This window comes from Nerophis lumbriciformis, linkage group LG24 (genome assembly GCF_033978685.3).
Source record: "Nerophis lumbriciformis linkage group LG24, RoL_Nlum_v2.1, whole genome shotgun sequence".
Classification (NCBI taxonomy): domain Eukaryota; kingdom Metazoa; phylum Chordata; class Actinopteri; order Syngnathiformes; family Syngnathidae; genus Nerophis; species Nerophis lumbriciformis.
The window spans coordinates 30,317,501-30,335,745 of record NC_084571.2 but is presented as its reverse complement, the minus strand read 5'-3'; the positions used below and the strand labels follow the sequence as shown (position 1 = coordinate 30,335,745).

General features: G+C 38.8%; 1 protein-coding gene across 1 annotated transcript in view; it reads right to left on the bottom strand.

The window, feature by feature from the left end:
* Positions 1 to 377: 377 nt before the first annotated feature.
* The window catches only part of c1ql1l2 (complement component 1, q subcomponent-like 1-like 2), an 82,312-nt gene continuing 64,444 nt past the window's right edge, over positions 378 to 18,245 (bottom strand). The window contains exon 2 of the mRNA XM_061981958.2: positions 378 to 4,377. Within this exon, the coding sequence (XP_061837942.2) occupies positions 4,198 to 4,377 (180 nt within the window). The 3' untranslated portion in view covers positions 378 to 4,197. The remainder of the gene's footprint in view (positions 4,378 to 18,245) is intronic.

The window sequence follows — 18,245 nt, the reverse complement described above, 5'->3', positions numbered from 1 at the left end:
TCGCAAAAAATGTCAATTCACTTGCTCGGTGTATGACTAAGTGAGGGGAGTGAGGTTCCCCAGGCTGGAGACACGTCAATACATCTGCATTCCCTCAACATTAGCGTCATGTTGGACATCTGGACAAACAGGCTTTTGTTACATTTGAAAGCGTAAAGGCTTTTAGCTCTGAATGCCAGGTTTCTGCTGTCTTTTAATTTGCACATACGGTTGTTCCACTGATTTCAGAGGGACCATCCGCTCATTCAATCACTCGACAACAAGCCTTTGTTACATTTGAAAGCATGAAGATGTTTAGCTATGAGCTCTAGATTTCTGCAGGTTTCTGCAGGTTTCTGCAGCCGTTCTGTTTATTTGCACAAAAGACGGTTGTTTCAAGGACTTCAGAGGGACCATCCGCTCATTAATTCACCATATGTTATGTTCAGAATCTGCACTAGCTTTCTCATTGTGCACACAGTTTAGACTTCTCGATATTGAATCGAGTGAGGTTCCCCAGGCTAGAGACATATCAATTTGTCTGATTTCCCTCAACATTGGCATCTTTTTGAGTGGCTTCTCACATGATCCTACTCCTGTATCTCAACAACAGCCAGGAGGTCTAGTGTACGTTACCTTTGAAAGTATGGCACCTGTTAGCTCAGAGCCTCTGGTTCTTTGCACAAACAGACTGTTGGTATTTGAAACAGCAACTTTATTTCAGGTGGCATTGTTTACACTTTCATCCTAGAATCTCCACAGATCATTTTATCCTAATTTGGCCTTTTTGCGATACAAGTATTCCTGAATCACGAAAAATGCCAGTTCATTGGCCTGGTGCACGACTAAGTGAAGGGAGTGAGGTTCCCCAAGCTCGAGACACATCAATACGTCTGCATTCCCTCAACACTGGTGTGTCCTTTTGCATGTTGACATGCTCATACATCTCGACAACAAGCCTTTGTTACATTTGGAAGCATGAAGACATTTAGCTATGAGCTTCAGATTTCTGCAGGTTTCTGCAGCCAATCTGTTTATTTGCACAAACAGACGGTTGTTACAAGGACTTCAGAGGGACCAGCCGCTCATTAATTCTCCATATGTTCAAAATCTGCACTAGCTTTTACATTGCGTACACAGTTTAGACTTATCGATATTGAATGGAGTGAGGTTCCCCAGGCTAGAAACACATCAATCGTCTGACTTCCCTCAACATTGCCACCTTTTTGATTGGCTTCTCACATGTTCCTACTCCTGTATCTCAACAAGTCAGTAGGTTCTAGTGTACGTTACCTTTGAACGTATGGCTCCTGTTAGCTCAGAGCCTCTGGTTCTTTGCACAAACAGACTGTTGGTATTTGAAACAGCAACTTTATTTCAGGTGGCATTGTTTACACTTTCATCCTAGAATCTCCACAGATCATTTTATCCTAATTTGGCCTTTTTGCGATACAAGTATTCCTGAATCACGAAAAATGTCAGTTCATTGGCCTGGTGCACGACTAAGTGAAGGGAGTGAGGTTCCCCAAGCTCGAGACACATCAATACGTCTGCATTCCCTCAACACTGGTGTGTCCTTTTGCATGTTGACATGCTCATACATCTCGACAACAAACCTCTGTTACATTTGGAAGCATGAAGACATTTAGCTATGAGCTTCATGCAGCCGTTCTGTTTATTTGCACAAACAGACGGTTGTTACAAGGACTTCAGAGGGACCAGCCGCTCATTAATTCTCCATATGTTCAAAATCTGCACTAGCTTTTACATTGCGTACACAGTTTAGACTTATCGATCTTGAATGGAGTGAGGTTCCCCAGGCTAGAAACACATCAATCGTCTGACTTCCCTCAAAATTGGCACCTTTTTGATTGGCTTCTCACATGTTCCTACTCTTGTATCTCAACAAGTCAGTAGGTTCTAGTGTACGTTACCTTTGAACGTATGGCTCCTGTTAGCTCAGAGCCTCTGGTTCTTTGCACAAACAGACTGTTGGTATTTGAAACAGCAACTTTATTTCAGGTGGCATTGTTTACACTTTCATCCTAGAATGTCCACAGATCATTTTCTCCTAATTTGGCCTTTTTGCGATACAAGTATTCCCGAATCACGAAAAATGTCAGTTCATTTGTTGAGTGTACAACTAAGTGAAGGGAGTGAAGTTCCTCAGGCTAGAAACACATCAATACGTCTGCATTCCCTCAACATTGGTGTCTCCTTGCGCATGTTGACATGCTCATACATCGCAACAAGACTTTGTTACATTTGGAAGCATGAAGACGTTTAGCTATGAGCTTCAGGTTTCTGCAGGTTTCTGCAGCAGTTCTGTTTATTTGCACAAACAGACGGTTGTTACAAGGACTTCAGAGGGACCATCCGCTCATTAATTCACCATATGTTCAAAATCTGCACTAGCTTTCTCATTGCGCACACAGTTTAGACATCTTGATATTGAACGGAGTACAATTCTTCAGGCTAGAGACACATCAATATGTCTGCATTCCCTAAACGTTGGCACCTTTTTGAGTGGCTTCTTCCACACGTTCCTTCTCCTGTATCTCACAAGGCCTACTGTATGCTACGTTTGAAAGTATGCTGCCTGTTGGCTTAGAGCCTCAAGTTCTTTGCACAGTTATTTTAAACTTTATTTCAGGTGGCATTGTTTGCACTCTCATCCGAGAAGCTGTACAGATCATTCTCTCCGAATTGGCCTTTTTGCGATACAAGGATTCCCAAGTCTCCGAAAAATGTCAATTCACTTGCTTAGTCATTGTTCATACCGTGTTGGACTAAGTGAATGGAGTGAGGTTCCCCAGGCTAGAGTCATATCAGTGCCTTTGCTTTCCCTTAACAGTTTTTTGAATCGCCGTTTCCACATGTTCATGCTCATGTATCTCAACAATCAGTAGGCCGGAGTTGCCTTTAAAAGTCGCAGGGTTTTTGCGCGGAACCTCATGTCTTGCCGCCTTTCTCTTCATCCTACAACAGACAGACCATTGCTATTTTAAACAGCATCTTCATTTCAAGCGGCATTGATTCCACTCTCATCTGTGAACCTCCGTAGATCATTTTATTCTAATTGGCCTATTTGGGATTACAAGGACACCTGAGAGACCACCCACTCAAAAAAAAAAGAAAGAAAAGAAAAATCCCATTTATTATTTAAATGTGTTCAACATTTTCAAAAGATAGGATGGACAAACATGTCATAGACTTCATTTAGAAGCTCATCATGTCTATAGCGGCTGTGCTGCCCCCTGACTGGAGCTAAATAGAATATCGACTCTGGGGAGGACCGTGTATAGCTATGGCACACCACATGCTAGCATGCACACACTCCTTTGGGGTGGGGGCGAGGGGCGGGGTGTGTGTGCACACTGTTCACACACACACACATACACACACACTGACTCACACACACACATGCAGTCCGCCCAATCATCCTAAGGCGAGCGGTCGGGCTGCCATGTTGAGTAAATATTAACACTTGTGTCGGCGAATGAACAGAGGACAATCAGCGATGCCTAAGAGACGCCACCACCGCCGCCGCTTCCTTCCAGTCAATAACTGCTCTTTAGCTACCTTTTGCTTTGCTCGTGTTGATGATCTACATAGAACAAGGACATCTAAGAGACACTTTGAACCCCAAGAGCAGCAGGACTGGCAGCTGGTGGAAGGGTATTGCCTATAGTTGAGCATACATGAGGAGGTACGCCGCTGAACGCTGCCGTCCGTTCAGCTCTTCTGCGTCACAAACAACATCTCGGAGGGTATCTTCACAACAGGACGGGGATATCATCAAGTTTTTTTCAATCGGTCTGTGCAGAATAGTATGCATCGCTGCCAAATAAAAACACAATCTAAGGTAAAATTGCACGAACGACACTACGCATTTCAGTCAAAATTGGGACCACGCTGTGGAGAGAAGAGGTGTGAGAGTCCACGGTGTGCAGGGGCGATGGAAAGAGAGATGATAGCGAGGACCTTCCGACACATTGGCGCAGCCTCCCCTGTCCCATTCGCAAAAATCCTTGTGGCATCCCTCTGCCAGTGTGTCCAGGCCTCAACCCGGAGGTCTCATAGTTGCCAAGGTCATCCAAGATGATGATGGAGAGAAGAATAATAAGAAGAAAGAGTGGGAACTTAGAAGGCATTTGAACACACATCCTCTCCACCCCACAACTCTCTTTCCTTTTCAGTCAGTGTGACCGATCGTCCTCAGTCCGCGTAGAGGATGAAGCCCGAGAAGGTGCTGTACTTGTTGTTGTTTCCGCCGTGCGCTTTGCCGCCGTCCAGCTTGATGTAGACCTCGTCCCCTGCGTCCAGGTGGAGGATGACGCTGTTGGAGGCGTAGTCGTAGTTCTGGTCCGCATCCTGGGCGATGGCGCTGGCTCGTACCTGAGAGGACGAGCAGAGGAAGCCATATTTTAGGACGTACAGTACTCACACTACACCAGGGGTCCAAAACTCACAGCCCGTAATTTGTGGCTCTCGACTTAAATTCAGAATTAGAATCAGTATCAGAAGTACTTTATTAATTCTTGAGCCTCAGGTTCTTTGCACAAACAGACTGTTGGTATTTGAAACAGATGGCATTGTTTACACTTTCATCCTAGAATCTCCACAGATCATTGTATCCTAATTTGGCCTTTTTGCGATACAAGTATTCCTGAATCACGAAAAATGTCAGTTCATTGGCCTGGTGCACGACTAAGTGAAGGGAGTGAGGTTCCCCAGGCTCGAGACACATCAATACATCTGCATTCCCTCAACATTGGTGTCTCCTTTTGCATGTTGACATGGTCATACATCTCGACAGCAAGCCTTTGTTACGTTTGGAAGCATGAAGACATTTAGCTAGGAGCTTCAGATTTCTGCAGATTTCTGCAGCCGTTCTGTTTATTTGCACAAACAGCGTAGTCGTAGTTCTGGTCCGCATCCTGAGCGATGGTGCTGGCTCGTACCTGAGAGGACGAGCAGAGGAAGCCATATTTTAGGACGTACAGTACTCACACCAAACCAGGGGTCCAAAACTCACAGCCTATAAATTGTGGCCCTCAACTTAAATTCAGAATCAGAATTAGTATCCGAAGTACTTTATTAATCCCGAGGGGAAATTAAAATTTTCAGCACAATCCCATTCAAGAGCTGACAAACATTACAGGGAGACAGAACAGGATCGCTGACGGATCTGTCAACTTCCGGCGCGCCTTACAAAAAAGGTTAGAAACAGGTAAGCGCTAGGGTGAGGGGGTACTTGGTCTCTTTGGACGCATCCTCGCTCATCCATGCGGACTGGACCCTGGCCGAGAGTTGGTGGGTGGCCGAGAGTGGTTGCTTTGTTGGGTCAAAAAGTTCCTCTCAATCAGGACAAACAATGAAGTTGTTTTTTGAACTGGAAACATTCCCGGTTTTTCCGAAATTCCAGGGATTCCGTAATACCGTTTCTCAATTAAAAATGTTACTACTTCCAAATTTCTCGACCGATTTGAAAAATTCCAACACCAACCATTTCGACTCATTCGAATGATTTTTACCATTTTCCCCAAAATTCCTGACATTCCCAATTTTTTCCACATTTTTAATCTGATTCAAACCGTTCCAACTTCCAAATATTCAGCCTGTTTGGGAATTGCGTGCTCTACTTCAACAATTCTAAAAAAAATTCCAGGAATTCAGTTAAACTTCAGCATTGGAGCATCATCTAGTTCAATATTGATGTGATTCTTGCTACTTTAGGTTGTATATTTTTTAACTTGATTGCAAAATATTATTTTTTCAAGCTGAAATAAATCAAAATAGGATTGATTATAGCTGCGTGAGTTCTGTTTTGTCTTTGGTTATCAGTTTCACCTGACCTCCTTAGCCCTGCCCTCCTTTCCCTTGAGGAATTCCAAAATTTGCCAGATTTCCCAGAATTCCAGGTTTTCCGGGACATTTTTCCCATTCAAAATGAATTGGCCATTTTTCAAACTTCCACCATTTCCAAATGTTTCAACCTATTCAAACCATTCCAACCTTCAACACATTGCACCATTCTGGAAATTCAAACTATCATTTTTCCAAGTTCAAAAAAATTCCAGGATTTTCCAGAATTCCTGCTTTTCCAAAGCCCTATTTCCACCCTTTTTTCTGGCGACTACTCCTTCCACATTTTCCAACGCATTTCAACCGTTCTACCATCAAAACATTCCTCTCAATCAGGACAAACAACAAAGTCTTTTTTTGAACAGGAAACATTCCCGGTTTTCCAGAAATTCCAGGGATTCCGTAATACCATTTTTCAATTCAAAATATTACTACTTCAACATTTCTCGACCGATTTGAAAAATTCCAACACCAACCATTTTAACTCATTTGGACCATTCAAGATTTTTACCATTTTCTCAAAAATTCCCAACATTCCCAATTTTTTCCACAACTCCCACATTTTTCATCTAATTCAAACTGTTCCAACTTCCAAATATTCAGCCTGTTTGGGAATTGTGTGCTCTATTTCAACATTTCTAAAACAAATTCCAGGATTTCAGTTCAACTTCAGCATTGGAGCATTCACACTCAATTCCTTCGAGAATTGCCTCACCTAGTTCAAAATTGATGTGTTTCTTGCTACTTTATGTTGTATATTTTTTAACTTGATTGCAAAATATTATTTTTTCAAGCTGAAATAAATCAAAATATGATTAATTATAGCTACGTGAGTTCTGTTTTGTCTTTGGTAATCAGTTTCACCTGACCTCCTTAGCCCTGCCTTCCTTTCCCTGGAAAAATTCCAAAATTTGCCAGATTTCCCAGAATTCCAGGTTTTCTGGGACATTTTTCCCATTCAAAATGAATTGGCCATTTTTCAAACTTCCACCATTTCCAAATGTTTCAACCTATTCAAACCATTCCAACCTTCAACACATTGCACCATTCTGGAAATTCAAACAATCATTTTTTCAAGTTAAAAAAAAATTCCAGGATTTTCCAGAATTCCTTTTTTTCCAAAGATATTTCCACCCTTTTTTCTGGCGACTACTCCTTCCACGTTTTCCAACGCATTTCAACCGTTCTACCATCAAAACATTCCTCTCAATCAGGACGAACAACAAAGTCTTTTTTTGAACAGGAAACATTCCTGGTTTTCCAGAAATTCCAGGGATTCCGTAATACCATTTTTCAATTCAAAATGTTACTACTTCAAAATTTCTCGACCGATTTGAAAAATTCCAACACCAACCATTTCAACTCATTCAGACCATTCAAGTTTTTTTTTACCATTTTCCAAAAAATTCCCAAATGTTTGGGAAATTCCTATTGAAATCAATGGGACATTCTTCAAAGTTCCACAAATCCCACATTTTTCAATTACAATTTCCCACTATTTCAACTCATTCAGACCATTCAAGTAGTTTACCATTTTCCCAAAAATTCCCGACATTTCCAATTTTTTCCACAACTCCCACATTTTTCATCTAATTCAAACCGTTCAAACTTCCAAATATTCAGCCTGTTTGGGAATTGCGTGCTCTGCTTCAACAATTCTAAAAAAAATTCCAGGAATTCAGTTGAACTTCAGCATTGGAGCTTCATCTAGTTCAATATTGATGTGTTTCTTGCTACTTTAGGTTGTATATTTTTTAACTTGATTGCAAAATATTATTTTTTCAAGCTGAAATAAATCAAAATAGGGTTGATTAAAGCTGCGTGAGTTCTGTTTTGTCTTTGGTTATCAGTTTCACCTGACCTCCTTAGCCCTGCCCTCCTTTCCCTTGACGAATTCCAAAATTTGCCAGATTTCCCAGAATTCCAGGATTTCCGGGACATTTTTCCCATTAATGATAAATGGGTTGTACTTGTATAGCGCTTTTCTACCTTCAAGGTACTCAAAGCGCTTTGACACTACTTCCACATTTACCCATTCACACACACATTCACACACTGATGGAGGGAGCTGCCATGCAAGGCGCTAACCAGCAGCCATCAGGAGCAAGGGTGAAGTGTCTTGCTCAGGACACAACGGACATGACGAGGTTGGTACGAGGTGGGGATTGAACCAGGGACCCTCGGGTTGCGCACGGCCACTCTTCCACTGCGCCACGCCGTCCCATTCAAAATGAATTGGCCATTTTTCAAACTTCCACCATTTCCAAATGTTTCAACCTATTCAAACCATTCCAACCTTCAACACATTGCACCATTCTGGAAATTCAAACTATCATTTTTCCAAGTTCAAAAAAATTCCAGGATTTTCCAGAATTCCTGCTTTTCCAAAGCCCTATTTCCACCCTTTTTTCTGGCGACTACTCCTTCCACATTTTCCAACGCATTTCAACCGTTCTACCATCAAAACATTCCTCTCAATCAGGACAAACAACAAAGTCTTTTTTTGAACAGGAAACATTCCCGGTTTTCCAGAAATTCCAGGGATTCCGTAATACCATTTTTCAATTCAAAATATTACTTCTTCAACATTTCTCGACCGATTTGAAAAATTCCAACACCAACCATTTTAACTCATTTGGACCATTCAAGATTTTTACCATTTTCTCAAAAATTCCCAACATTCCCAATTTTTTCCACAACTCCCACATTTTTCATCTAATTCAAACCGTTCCAACTTCCAAATATTCAGCCTGTTTGGGATTTGTGTGCTCTATTTCAACATTTCTAAAACAAATTCCAGGATTTCAGTTCAACTTCAGCATTGGAGCATTCACACGCAATTCCTTCGAGAAATGCCTCACCTAGTTCAAAATTGATGTGTTTCTTGCTACTTTATGTTGTATATTTTTTAACTTGATTGCAAAATATTATTTTTTCAAGCTGAAATAAATCAAAATATGATTAATTATAGCTACGTGAGTTCTGTTTTGTCTTTGGTAATCAGTTTCACCTGACCTCCTTAGCCCTGCCCTCCTTTCCCTTGAAAAATTCCAAAATTTGCCAGATTTCCCAGAATTCCAGGTTTTCCGGGACATTTTTCCCATTCAAAATGAATTGGCCATTTTTCAAACTTCCACCATTTCCAAATGTTTCAACCTATTCAAACCATTCCAACATTCAACACATTCCACCATTCTGGAAATTCAAACTATCATTTTTTCAAGTTAAAAAAAATTCCAGGATTTGCCAGAATTCCTGTTTTTCCAAAGCCCTATTTCTACCCTTTTTTCTGGCGACTACTCCTTCCATATTTTTCAATGCATTTTAACCGTTCCACCGTCAAAACATTCCTCTTAATCAGGAAAAAAAATAAAGGTTTTTTTTTTAAGTGGAAACATTCCCGGTTTTCCCGAAAGTCCAGGCATTCCGTAATACCATTTCTCAATTAAAAATGTTACTACTTCAACATTTCTCGACCGATTTGAAAAATTCCAACACCAACCATTTCAACTCATTCAGACCATTCAAGTTTTTTTTTTACCACTTTCCAAAAAATTCCCAAATGTTTGGGAAATTCCTATTGAAATCAATGGGACATTCTTCAAAGTTCCACAATTCCCACATTTTTCAATTACAATTTCCCACTATTTCAACTCATTCAGACCATTCAAGTAGTTTACCATTTTCCCAAAAATTCCCGACATTCCCAATTTTTTCCACAACTCCCACATTTTTCATATAATTCAAACCGTTCAAACTTCCAAATATTCAGCCTGTTTGGGAATTGCGTGCTCTGTTTCAACAATTCTAAAAAAAATTCCAGGAATTCAGTTAAACTTCAGCATTGGAGCTTCATCTAGTTCAATATTGATGTGTTTCTTGCTACTTTAGGTTGTATATTTTTTAACTTGATTGCAAAATATTATTTTTTCAAGCTGAAATAAATCAAAATAGGGTTGATTATAGCTGCGTGAGTTCTGTTTTGTCTTTGGTTATCAGTTTCACCTGACCTCCTTAGCCCTGCCCTCCTTTCCCTTGACAAATTCCAAAATTTGCCAGATTTCCCAGAATTCCAGGATTTCCGGGACATTTTTCCCATTCAAAATGAATTGGCCATTTTTCAAACTTCCACCATTTCCAAATGTTTCAACCTATTCAAACCATCCCAACCTTCAACACATTGCACCATTCTGGAAATTCAAACTATCATTTTTCCAAGTTCAAAAAAATTCCAGGATTTTCCAGAATTCCTGCTTTTCCAAAGCCCTATTTCCACCCTTTTTTCTGGCGACTACTCCTTCCACATTTTCCAACGCATTTCAACCGTTCTACCATCAAAACATTCCTCTCAATCAGGACAATCAACAAAGTCTTTTTTTGAACAGGAAACATTCCCGGTTTTCCAGAAATTCCAGGGATTCCGTAATACCATTTTTCAATTCAAAATGTTACTACTTCAACATTTCTCAACCGATTTGAAAAATTCCAACACCAACCATTTCAACTCATTTGGACCATTCAAGATCTTTACCATTTTCTCTAAAATTCCCAACATTCCCAATTTTTTCCACAACTCCCACATTTTTCATCTAATTCAAACCGTTCCAACTTCCAAATATTCAGCCTGTTTGGGAATTGTGTGCTCTATTTCAACATTTCTAAAACAAATTCCAGGATTTCAGTTCAACTTCAGCATTGGAGCATTCACACGCAATTCCTTCGAGAATTGCCTCACCTAGTTCAAAATTGATGTGTTTCTTGCTACTTTATGTTGTATATTTTTTAACTTGATTGCAAAATATTATTTTTTCAAGCTGAAATAAATCAAAATATGATTAATTATAGCTACGTGAGTTCTGTTTTGTCTTTGGTAATCAGTTTCACCTGACCTCCTTAGCCCTGCCCTCCTTTCCCTTGAAAAATTCCAAAATTTGCCAGATTTCCCAGAATTCCAGGTTTTCCGGGACATTTTTCCCATTCAAAAAGAATTGGCCATTTTTCAAACTTCCACCATTTCCAAATGTTTCAACCTATTCAAACCATTCCAACCTTCAACACATTGCACCATTCTGGAAATTCAAACTATCATTTTTTCAAGTTAAAAAAAAATTCCAGGATTTTCCAGAATTCCTTTTTTTCCAAAGATATTTCCACCCTTTTTTCTGGCGACTACTCCTTCCACATTTTCCAACGCATTTCAACCGTTCTACCATCAAAACATTCCTCTCAATCAGGACAAACAACAAAGTCTTTTTTTGAACAGGAAACATTCCCGGTTTTCCAGAAATTCCAGGGATTCCGTAATACCATTTTTCAATTCAAAATGTTACTACTTCAACATTTCTCAACCGATTTGAAAAATTCCAACACCAACCATTTCAACTCATTTGGACCATTCAAGATTTTTACCATTTTCTCTAAAATTCCCAACATTCCCAATTTTTTCCACAACTCCCACATTTTTCATCCAATTCAAACTGTTCCAACTTCCAAATATTCAGCCTGTTTGGGAATTGTGTGCTCTATTTCAACATTTCTTAAACAAATTCCAGGATTTCAGTTCAACTTCAGCATTGGAGCATTCACACGCAATTCCTTCGAGAATTGCCTCACCTAGTTCAAAATTGATGTGTTTCTTGCTACTTTATGTTGTATATTTTTTAACTTGATTGCAAAATATTATTTTTTCAAGCTGAAATAAATCAAAATATGATTAATTATAGCTACGTGAGTTCTGTTTTGTCTTTGGTAATCAGTTTCACCTGACCTCCTTAGCCCTGCCCTCCTTTCCCTTGAAAAATTCCAAAATTTGCCAGATTTCCCAGAATTCCAGGTTTTCCGGGACATTTTTCCCATTCAAAATCAATTGGCCATTTTTCAAACTTCCACCATTTCCAAATGTTTCAACCTATTCAAACCATTCCAACCTTCAACACATTGCACCATTCTGGAAATTCAAACTATAATTTTTTCAAGTTAAAAAAAATTCCAGGATTTTCCAGAATTCCTTTTTTTCCAAAGCTATTTCCACCCTTTTTTCTGGCGACTACTCCTTCCACATTTTTCAACGCATTTCAACCGTTCCACCGTCAAAACATTCCTCTCAATCAGGACAAACAACAAAGTGTTTTTTTTTAAGTGGAAACATTCCCGGTTTTCCCGTAAGTCCAGGCATTCCGTAATACCATTTCTCAATTAAAAATGTTACTACTTCAACATTTCTCGACCGATTTGAAAAATTCCAACACCAACCATTTCAACTCATTCAGACCATTCAAGGTTTTTTTACCACTTTCCAAAAAATTCCCAAATTTTGGGGAAATTCCTATTAAAAATCAATGGGACATTCTTCAAAGTTCCACAATTCCCACATTTTTCAATTACAATTTCCCACCATTTCAACTCATTCAGACCATTCAAGTAGTTTACCATTTTCCCCAAAATTCCCGACATTCCCAATTTTTTCCACAACTCCCACATTTTTCATCTAATTCAAACCGTTCAAACTTCCAAATATTCAGCCTGTTTGGTAATTGCGTGCTCTACTTCAACAATTCTAAAAAAAATTCCAGGAATTCAGTTAAACTTCAGCATTGGAGCATCATCTAGTTCAATATTGATGTGTTTCTTGCTACTTTAGGTTGTATATTTTTTAACTTGATTGCAAAATATTATTTTTTCAAGCTGAAATAAATCAAAATATGATTGATTATAGCTACGTGAGTTCTGTTTTGTCTTTGGTTATCAGTTTCACCTGACCTCCTTAGCCCTGCCCTCCTTTCCCTTGACGAATTCCAAAATTTGCCAGATTTCCCAGAATTCCAGGTTTTCCGGGACATTTTTCGCATTCAAAATGAATTGGCCAATTTTCAAACTTCCCCCATTTCCAAATGTTTCAACCTATTCAAACCATTCCAACCTTCAACACATTGCACCATTCTGGAAATTCAAACTATCATTTTTTCAAGTTAAAAAAAATTCCAGGATTTTCCAGAATTCCTGTTTTTCCAAAGCCCTATTTCCACCCTTTTTTCTGGCGACTACTCCTTCCACATTTTCCAACGCATTTCAACCGTTCTACCGTCAAAACATTCCTCTCAATCAGGACAAACAACTAAGTCGTTTTTTGAACAGGAAACATTCCCGGTTTTTCCAGAAATTCCAGGGATTCCGTAATACCATTTCTCAATTCAAAATGTTACTACTTCAACATTTCTCGACCGATTTGAAAAATTCCAACACCAACTATTTCGACTCATTCAGACCATTCAAGTTTTTTACCATTTTCCCAAAAATTCCCGACATTCCCAATTATTTCCACAACTCCCACATTTTTCATCTGATTCAAACCGTTCCAACTTCCAAATATTCAGCCTGTTTGGGAATTGTGTGCTCTACTTTGACAATTCTAAAAAAAAATTCCAGGAATTCAGTTCAACTTCAGCATTGGAGCATCATTTAGTTCAATATTGATGTGTTTCTTGCTACTTTATGTTGTATATTTTTTTAACTTGATTGTAAAATATTCTTTTTTCAAGCTGAAATAAATCAAAATATGATTGATTATTGCTACGTGAGTTCTGTTTTGTCTTTGGTTATCAGTTTCACCTGACCTCGTTAGCCCTGCCTTCCTCTCCCAGCCAATCTGACCCTGTCTCACACCTGGAACTTGTGTCTGATGATTATTCATGATCTGCTTCTGTCATGTCTCTCTATTTGGTGGCCATCTTCGCACCTAGACTTGTTATATGGCGCTTTGCCCGCTTGCCATTTCATTTATTCAGTTTAAGTCAAGTTGGCGTTTTTTTTTTCTCCTGCTGTTTGTCCTGATCCGCCTGTCTCCACAGTCGTAGTCGAGGTAAGACGGTTTTTGATGCTTGGCATTGCTTTTATGTGCATGTGTCTTCTTTATAACCAGCCTGGCAATGCTACACAGGGGGTGGCGCTGCCAAACGTGCTGGAACCGCATCTGCGCTTTTTTTTCCACGTGCATACAAAAAAAAGGTATAAGACTCTGAAAATGTTTTAACACACGAGTTGCAATAACGACAAGAGTTTGGAACTTTGCCTAATGAACGGAAAAAAAGTGGTGAGAGTCGTAAAAACTGTCCAGCTTGGGTAAAAACTTTAAATTTTGGTTTGTCAATAAACGTTGAAATGAGTTGACATGCTTTAGCGCCGCCCTAGTGGCTCCCTGGAGCTTTTTCAAAAATGAAAATAGAAAAAGATGGGGGGGGGGAAATATGTTTTTGTTTTAATATGGTTTCTGTAAGAGGACAACATGACACAAACCTTCCTAAATGTTATAAATCCCACTGTTTATATTAAACACGATTCTCCGATGAGAGCATTTGGCGAGCGCCGTTTTGTCCCACTCATTTTGGCGGTCCTTGAACTCACCGTAGTTTTGTTTACATGTACAACTTTCTCCGACGCCGCCACAGAAAGACGTGTTTTATGCCGCTCCTTCTTTGTCTCATTTTGTCCACCAAACATTTTATGCTGTGCATTGATGCACAACGTTGTTAGTGTTTTTGACTTGTGTGGAGTGCTTATCAAGCATAGTTGGTCAGTGCATGACTGCGAGCTAATCGATGCTAACATGCTATTTAGGCTAGCTTTATGTACATATTGCATCATTATGCCTCACTTGTTGGTATATTTGAGCTCATTTTTCCTATGTCCTCTGTGTATTTAATTTATGTTTGCATTTCTCATGACATATCTCTATGTAATATTGCCTGCATTTCTGATAGTGGTTTGTGTGCCGTTACAGACCACAGCAAACGTTAGCCAGCTTGCATAGATTGTAATAGATCCATTAGAAGAAGACAGTCTGCCATTTCCTTTAACTTGGACACCCACATCTATACCTTTGGCATTTCTAAGCTAGTAATTTCCAGGAGTTATCTCACCGTCTGAGAAGCCTCCGTTTTACTAATGTTTTCCAATGTTGTAAAAATGTGTAGAATAAATATTATATTTCAACATTTCTGCCTACGAAGACTTGTGTCAGCCTGTGACACAGTCATTTTGATAGTAGGCTAATATAGATACGTATATAAAGTTAAAGTACCAATGATTGTCACACACACACTAGGTGTGGCGAGATTATTCTCTGCATTTGACCCATCACCCTTGATCACCCCCTGGGAGGTGAGGGGAGCAGTGGGCAGCAGCGGTGGCCGCGCCCGGGAATCATTTTGGTGATTTAACCCCCAATTCCAACCCTTGATGCTGAGTGCCAAGCAGGGAGGTAATGGGTCCCATTTTTATAGTCTTTGGTATGACTCGGCCGGGGTTTGAACTCACAACCTACCGATCTCAGGGTGGACACTCTAACCACTAGGCCACTGAGTATATCATGTGTTGACTCCAGTATGTCACTTATAGAAGGGTTTTAATTTTTTTGCGGCTCCAGACACATTTTTTTTTTGTATTTTTGGTGCAGTATGGCTCTTTCAACATTTTGACTTGCTGACCCCTGTGCTAAAGGAAAAAAAAAATAATGGTGATGACATCAATGTTTTTTTACTGCCCCCATAGCAGATAAAAAAAACACCACGAGTTACAAAAACTTAGTAGCCGTACTTGAATTGTTTTATTATTATTTATTTAGCATTTTTAACACACATGTTAAATCTAGTTTCATTAAGTCTTGATAATAAACATAACAAAATTAATCATAAAATATAATATTATACAATGCCATTATTGTCACTACACACATGCACAATGAGATTAAAAGCAGCTCCTTAGAGTAGAAAAAAGAATAAAATGAAAACAATTATTAGATAAAGACGGACAATTATTATTATTAGATAACGATAAAATATAGGAATGACAGGTGCAATTTTCAGACTATATATCCATGTGAAGAATAGTAATATGTGTGGCTTATTGTACATTCAGCTATAAATATTAATATTGCACAGAAAACAAAACAAATTAAACATTAAAAATATATATATTAAAAAAATATATATATATATATATATATATGTATATATATATATATACATATATATATATTAGTCGTGGCTGTCTTGAGTTTCCAATAATTTCTACAACTCTTATTTTTTTGTTTGGTCACATTTTCAGTAGACTCATAATAAATTCATAAATGAACCAAACTTCATGAATGTTTTTTGTGACCAACAAGTATGTGCTCCAATCACTCTATCACAAAAAAATAAGAGTTGTAGAAATTATTGGAAACTCAAGACAGCTAAACACATTATGTTCTTTACAAGTGCATGTCAACTTTTGACCACGACTGTATATGTATGTATGTGTATGTTAAAAGTTTAAGTACCAATGACTGTCACACACACATTAGGTCAGTAGTTCTTAACCTGGGTTCGATCAAACCCTAGGGGTTCGGTGAGTCGGCCTCAGTGGTTCGGCGGACCCTCCGCCGCGTAGGGCGAGACACACCCGACTCATCGTGTAAATACAAACTTCTCCCTATCGCCGTATTATGGATACGGCAACAGCAGAAGTCACACTGATTTGCAGGTGTGTAATTTGTGTTGAGTTCATGCACTGTGTTGGTTTTGTTCTTTGAACAAGGTGATGTTTGTGCATGGTTCATTTTGTGCACCTTTGTCTTGAATTTGAAAAAAATAAAAAATATATATTTTTCACTAAAGAAGGGTTCGGTGAATGCGCATATGAAACTGGTGGGGTTCGGTACCTACGACAAGGTTAAGAACCACTGCACTAGGTGTAGCCAAATTATTCTCTGCATTTGACCCGTCACCCTTGTTCATAAAATCAATATATGTAATTAAATAAAATATAATAAATTAAATCAAAAACTTTTCATACACAGGGAAGTTGCAACACAAAGTGTTTTACACCAGTTTAAAAGAAAACACACACACACACACACAACTATTTACAAAAACAACATGTCACTAAGGATTGAAGAAAAAGCCACTTTTGAGGCGTCATAATAACAATAACAATCATCCCTTGTAAAAATTAGTACACTAAAACTACAACAACAAAAGTACAAAAAATGCGTAGTAAATAGGGACCGCAATGTCCCTTTGGGACAGAGGACCCTATTGTAATTGTAAGGTTTTATTATTATTAGGGACCGCAATGTCCCTTTGGGACAGAGGACCCTATTGTAATTGTAAGGTTTTATTATTATTATTCCGCCGCCTCTTTGAGCTGTAATTTGACCCTCTTAACATGCTTCAAAACTCACCATATTTGACACACACATCAGGACTGGCAAAAATTACCATCTAATAAAAAAAAAAAAACATAATTCAAAATTGCGCTCTAGCGCCCCCTAGGAAAAAACTGCTTGTAACTTCCGGTAGCAATGTCGTAGAGACATGAAACAAAAACTTCTATGTAGGTCTGACTTAGACCTAGATTTCATACATTAACATCTTTCAGCAAAAATCAACAGGAAGTTGGCAATTCCCCCTTCAAAACAAAAGTTTCGTTAAAAACAGTCACTTTTGCCTCTTTGAGCTGTAATTTGACCCTCTTAACATGTTTCACAACTCACCAAACTGGACACACACATCAGGACTGACAAAAATTGTGATCTAATAAAAAAATACAACCCCAAAACTCAAAATTGCGCTCTAACACCACCTAGGAAGAAAACACAGACACAACTGCTCCTAGGAAGAAAACTCAGACAAAACTGCCTGTAACTTCTAGTAGGAATGTCGTAGAGACATGAAACAAAAACCTCTATGTAGGTCTCACTTAGACATACATTTCATATATTGACAACTCTCAGCAAAAATCAACAGGAAGTTTGCTATTCCCCCTTCAAAACAAAAGTTTTGTAAAAACCGGTCACCTTTTTTCAAACATTATCTCCTCTGAGCGCGTTTGTCGTGTGGGCTTCAAACTAGCACAGGAGAGAGATTGAACCCTTCTGATTAAAAGTTGACCAAAGAGTTTTAATTACTGCTCCGGTTTGGATTTTATGTGCCGTCAAAGTCGGTCCCGTCCATCGTTGCTTGCAGCTTTAATTGTTATTTAAAATACTAAATAACATACAATCAAATAAGAACAAACAAAACCAATAAAATCTTTAAAATAATGTGTTTTAGGTATAACATTAATTCATAGTTATAAAAAAACTGAAATGCAGAAAACAGTTGAGGTAACCATTTAAAATAAAAGTAGGCCTTATATTTATATTGTTTGGTTATCATATTTACTCAGAATGGTTGGCTGGTGTTTGAGTCTTTGTGGTGCCTCAGTGCTGCAGGTCACTTCTTAACAAGGAGAACTGCATCAAGCAAGTTAAACAATTGAACCAAAGGATCATTATTTTCTCTCGTGAGGGACAAAAAGCGGTCGCCATACATCCCTGGAAGTAGCCGCCGGTGGGATTAGGCCATTAGTCACTTAGTCGG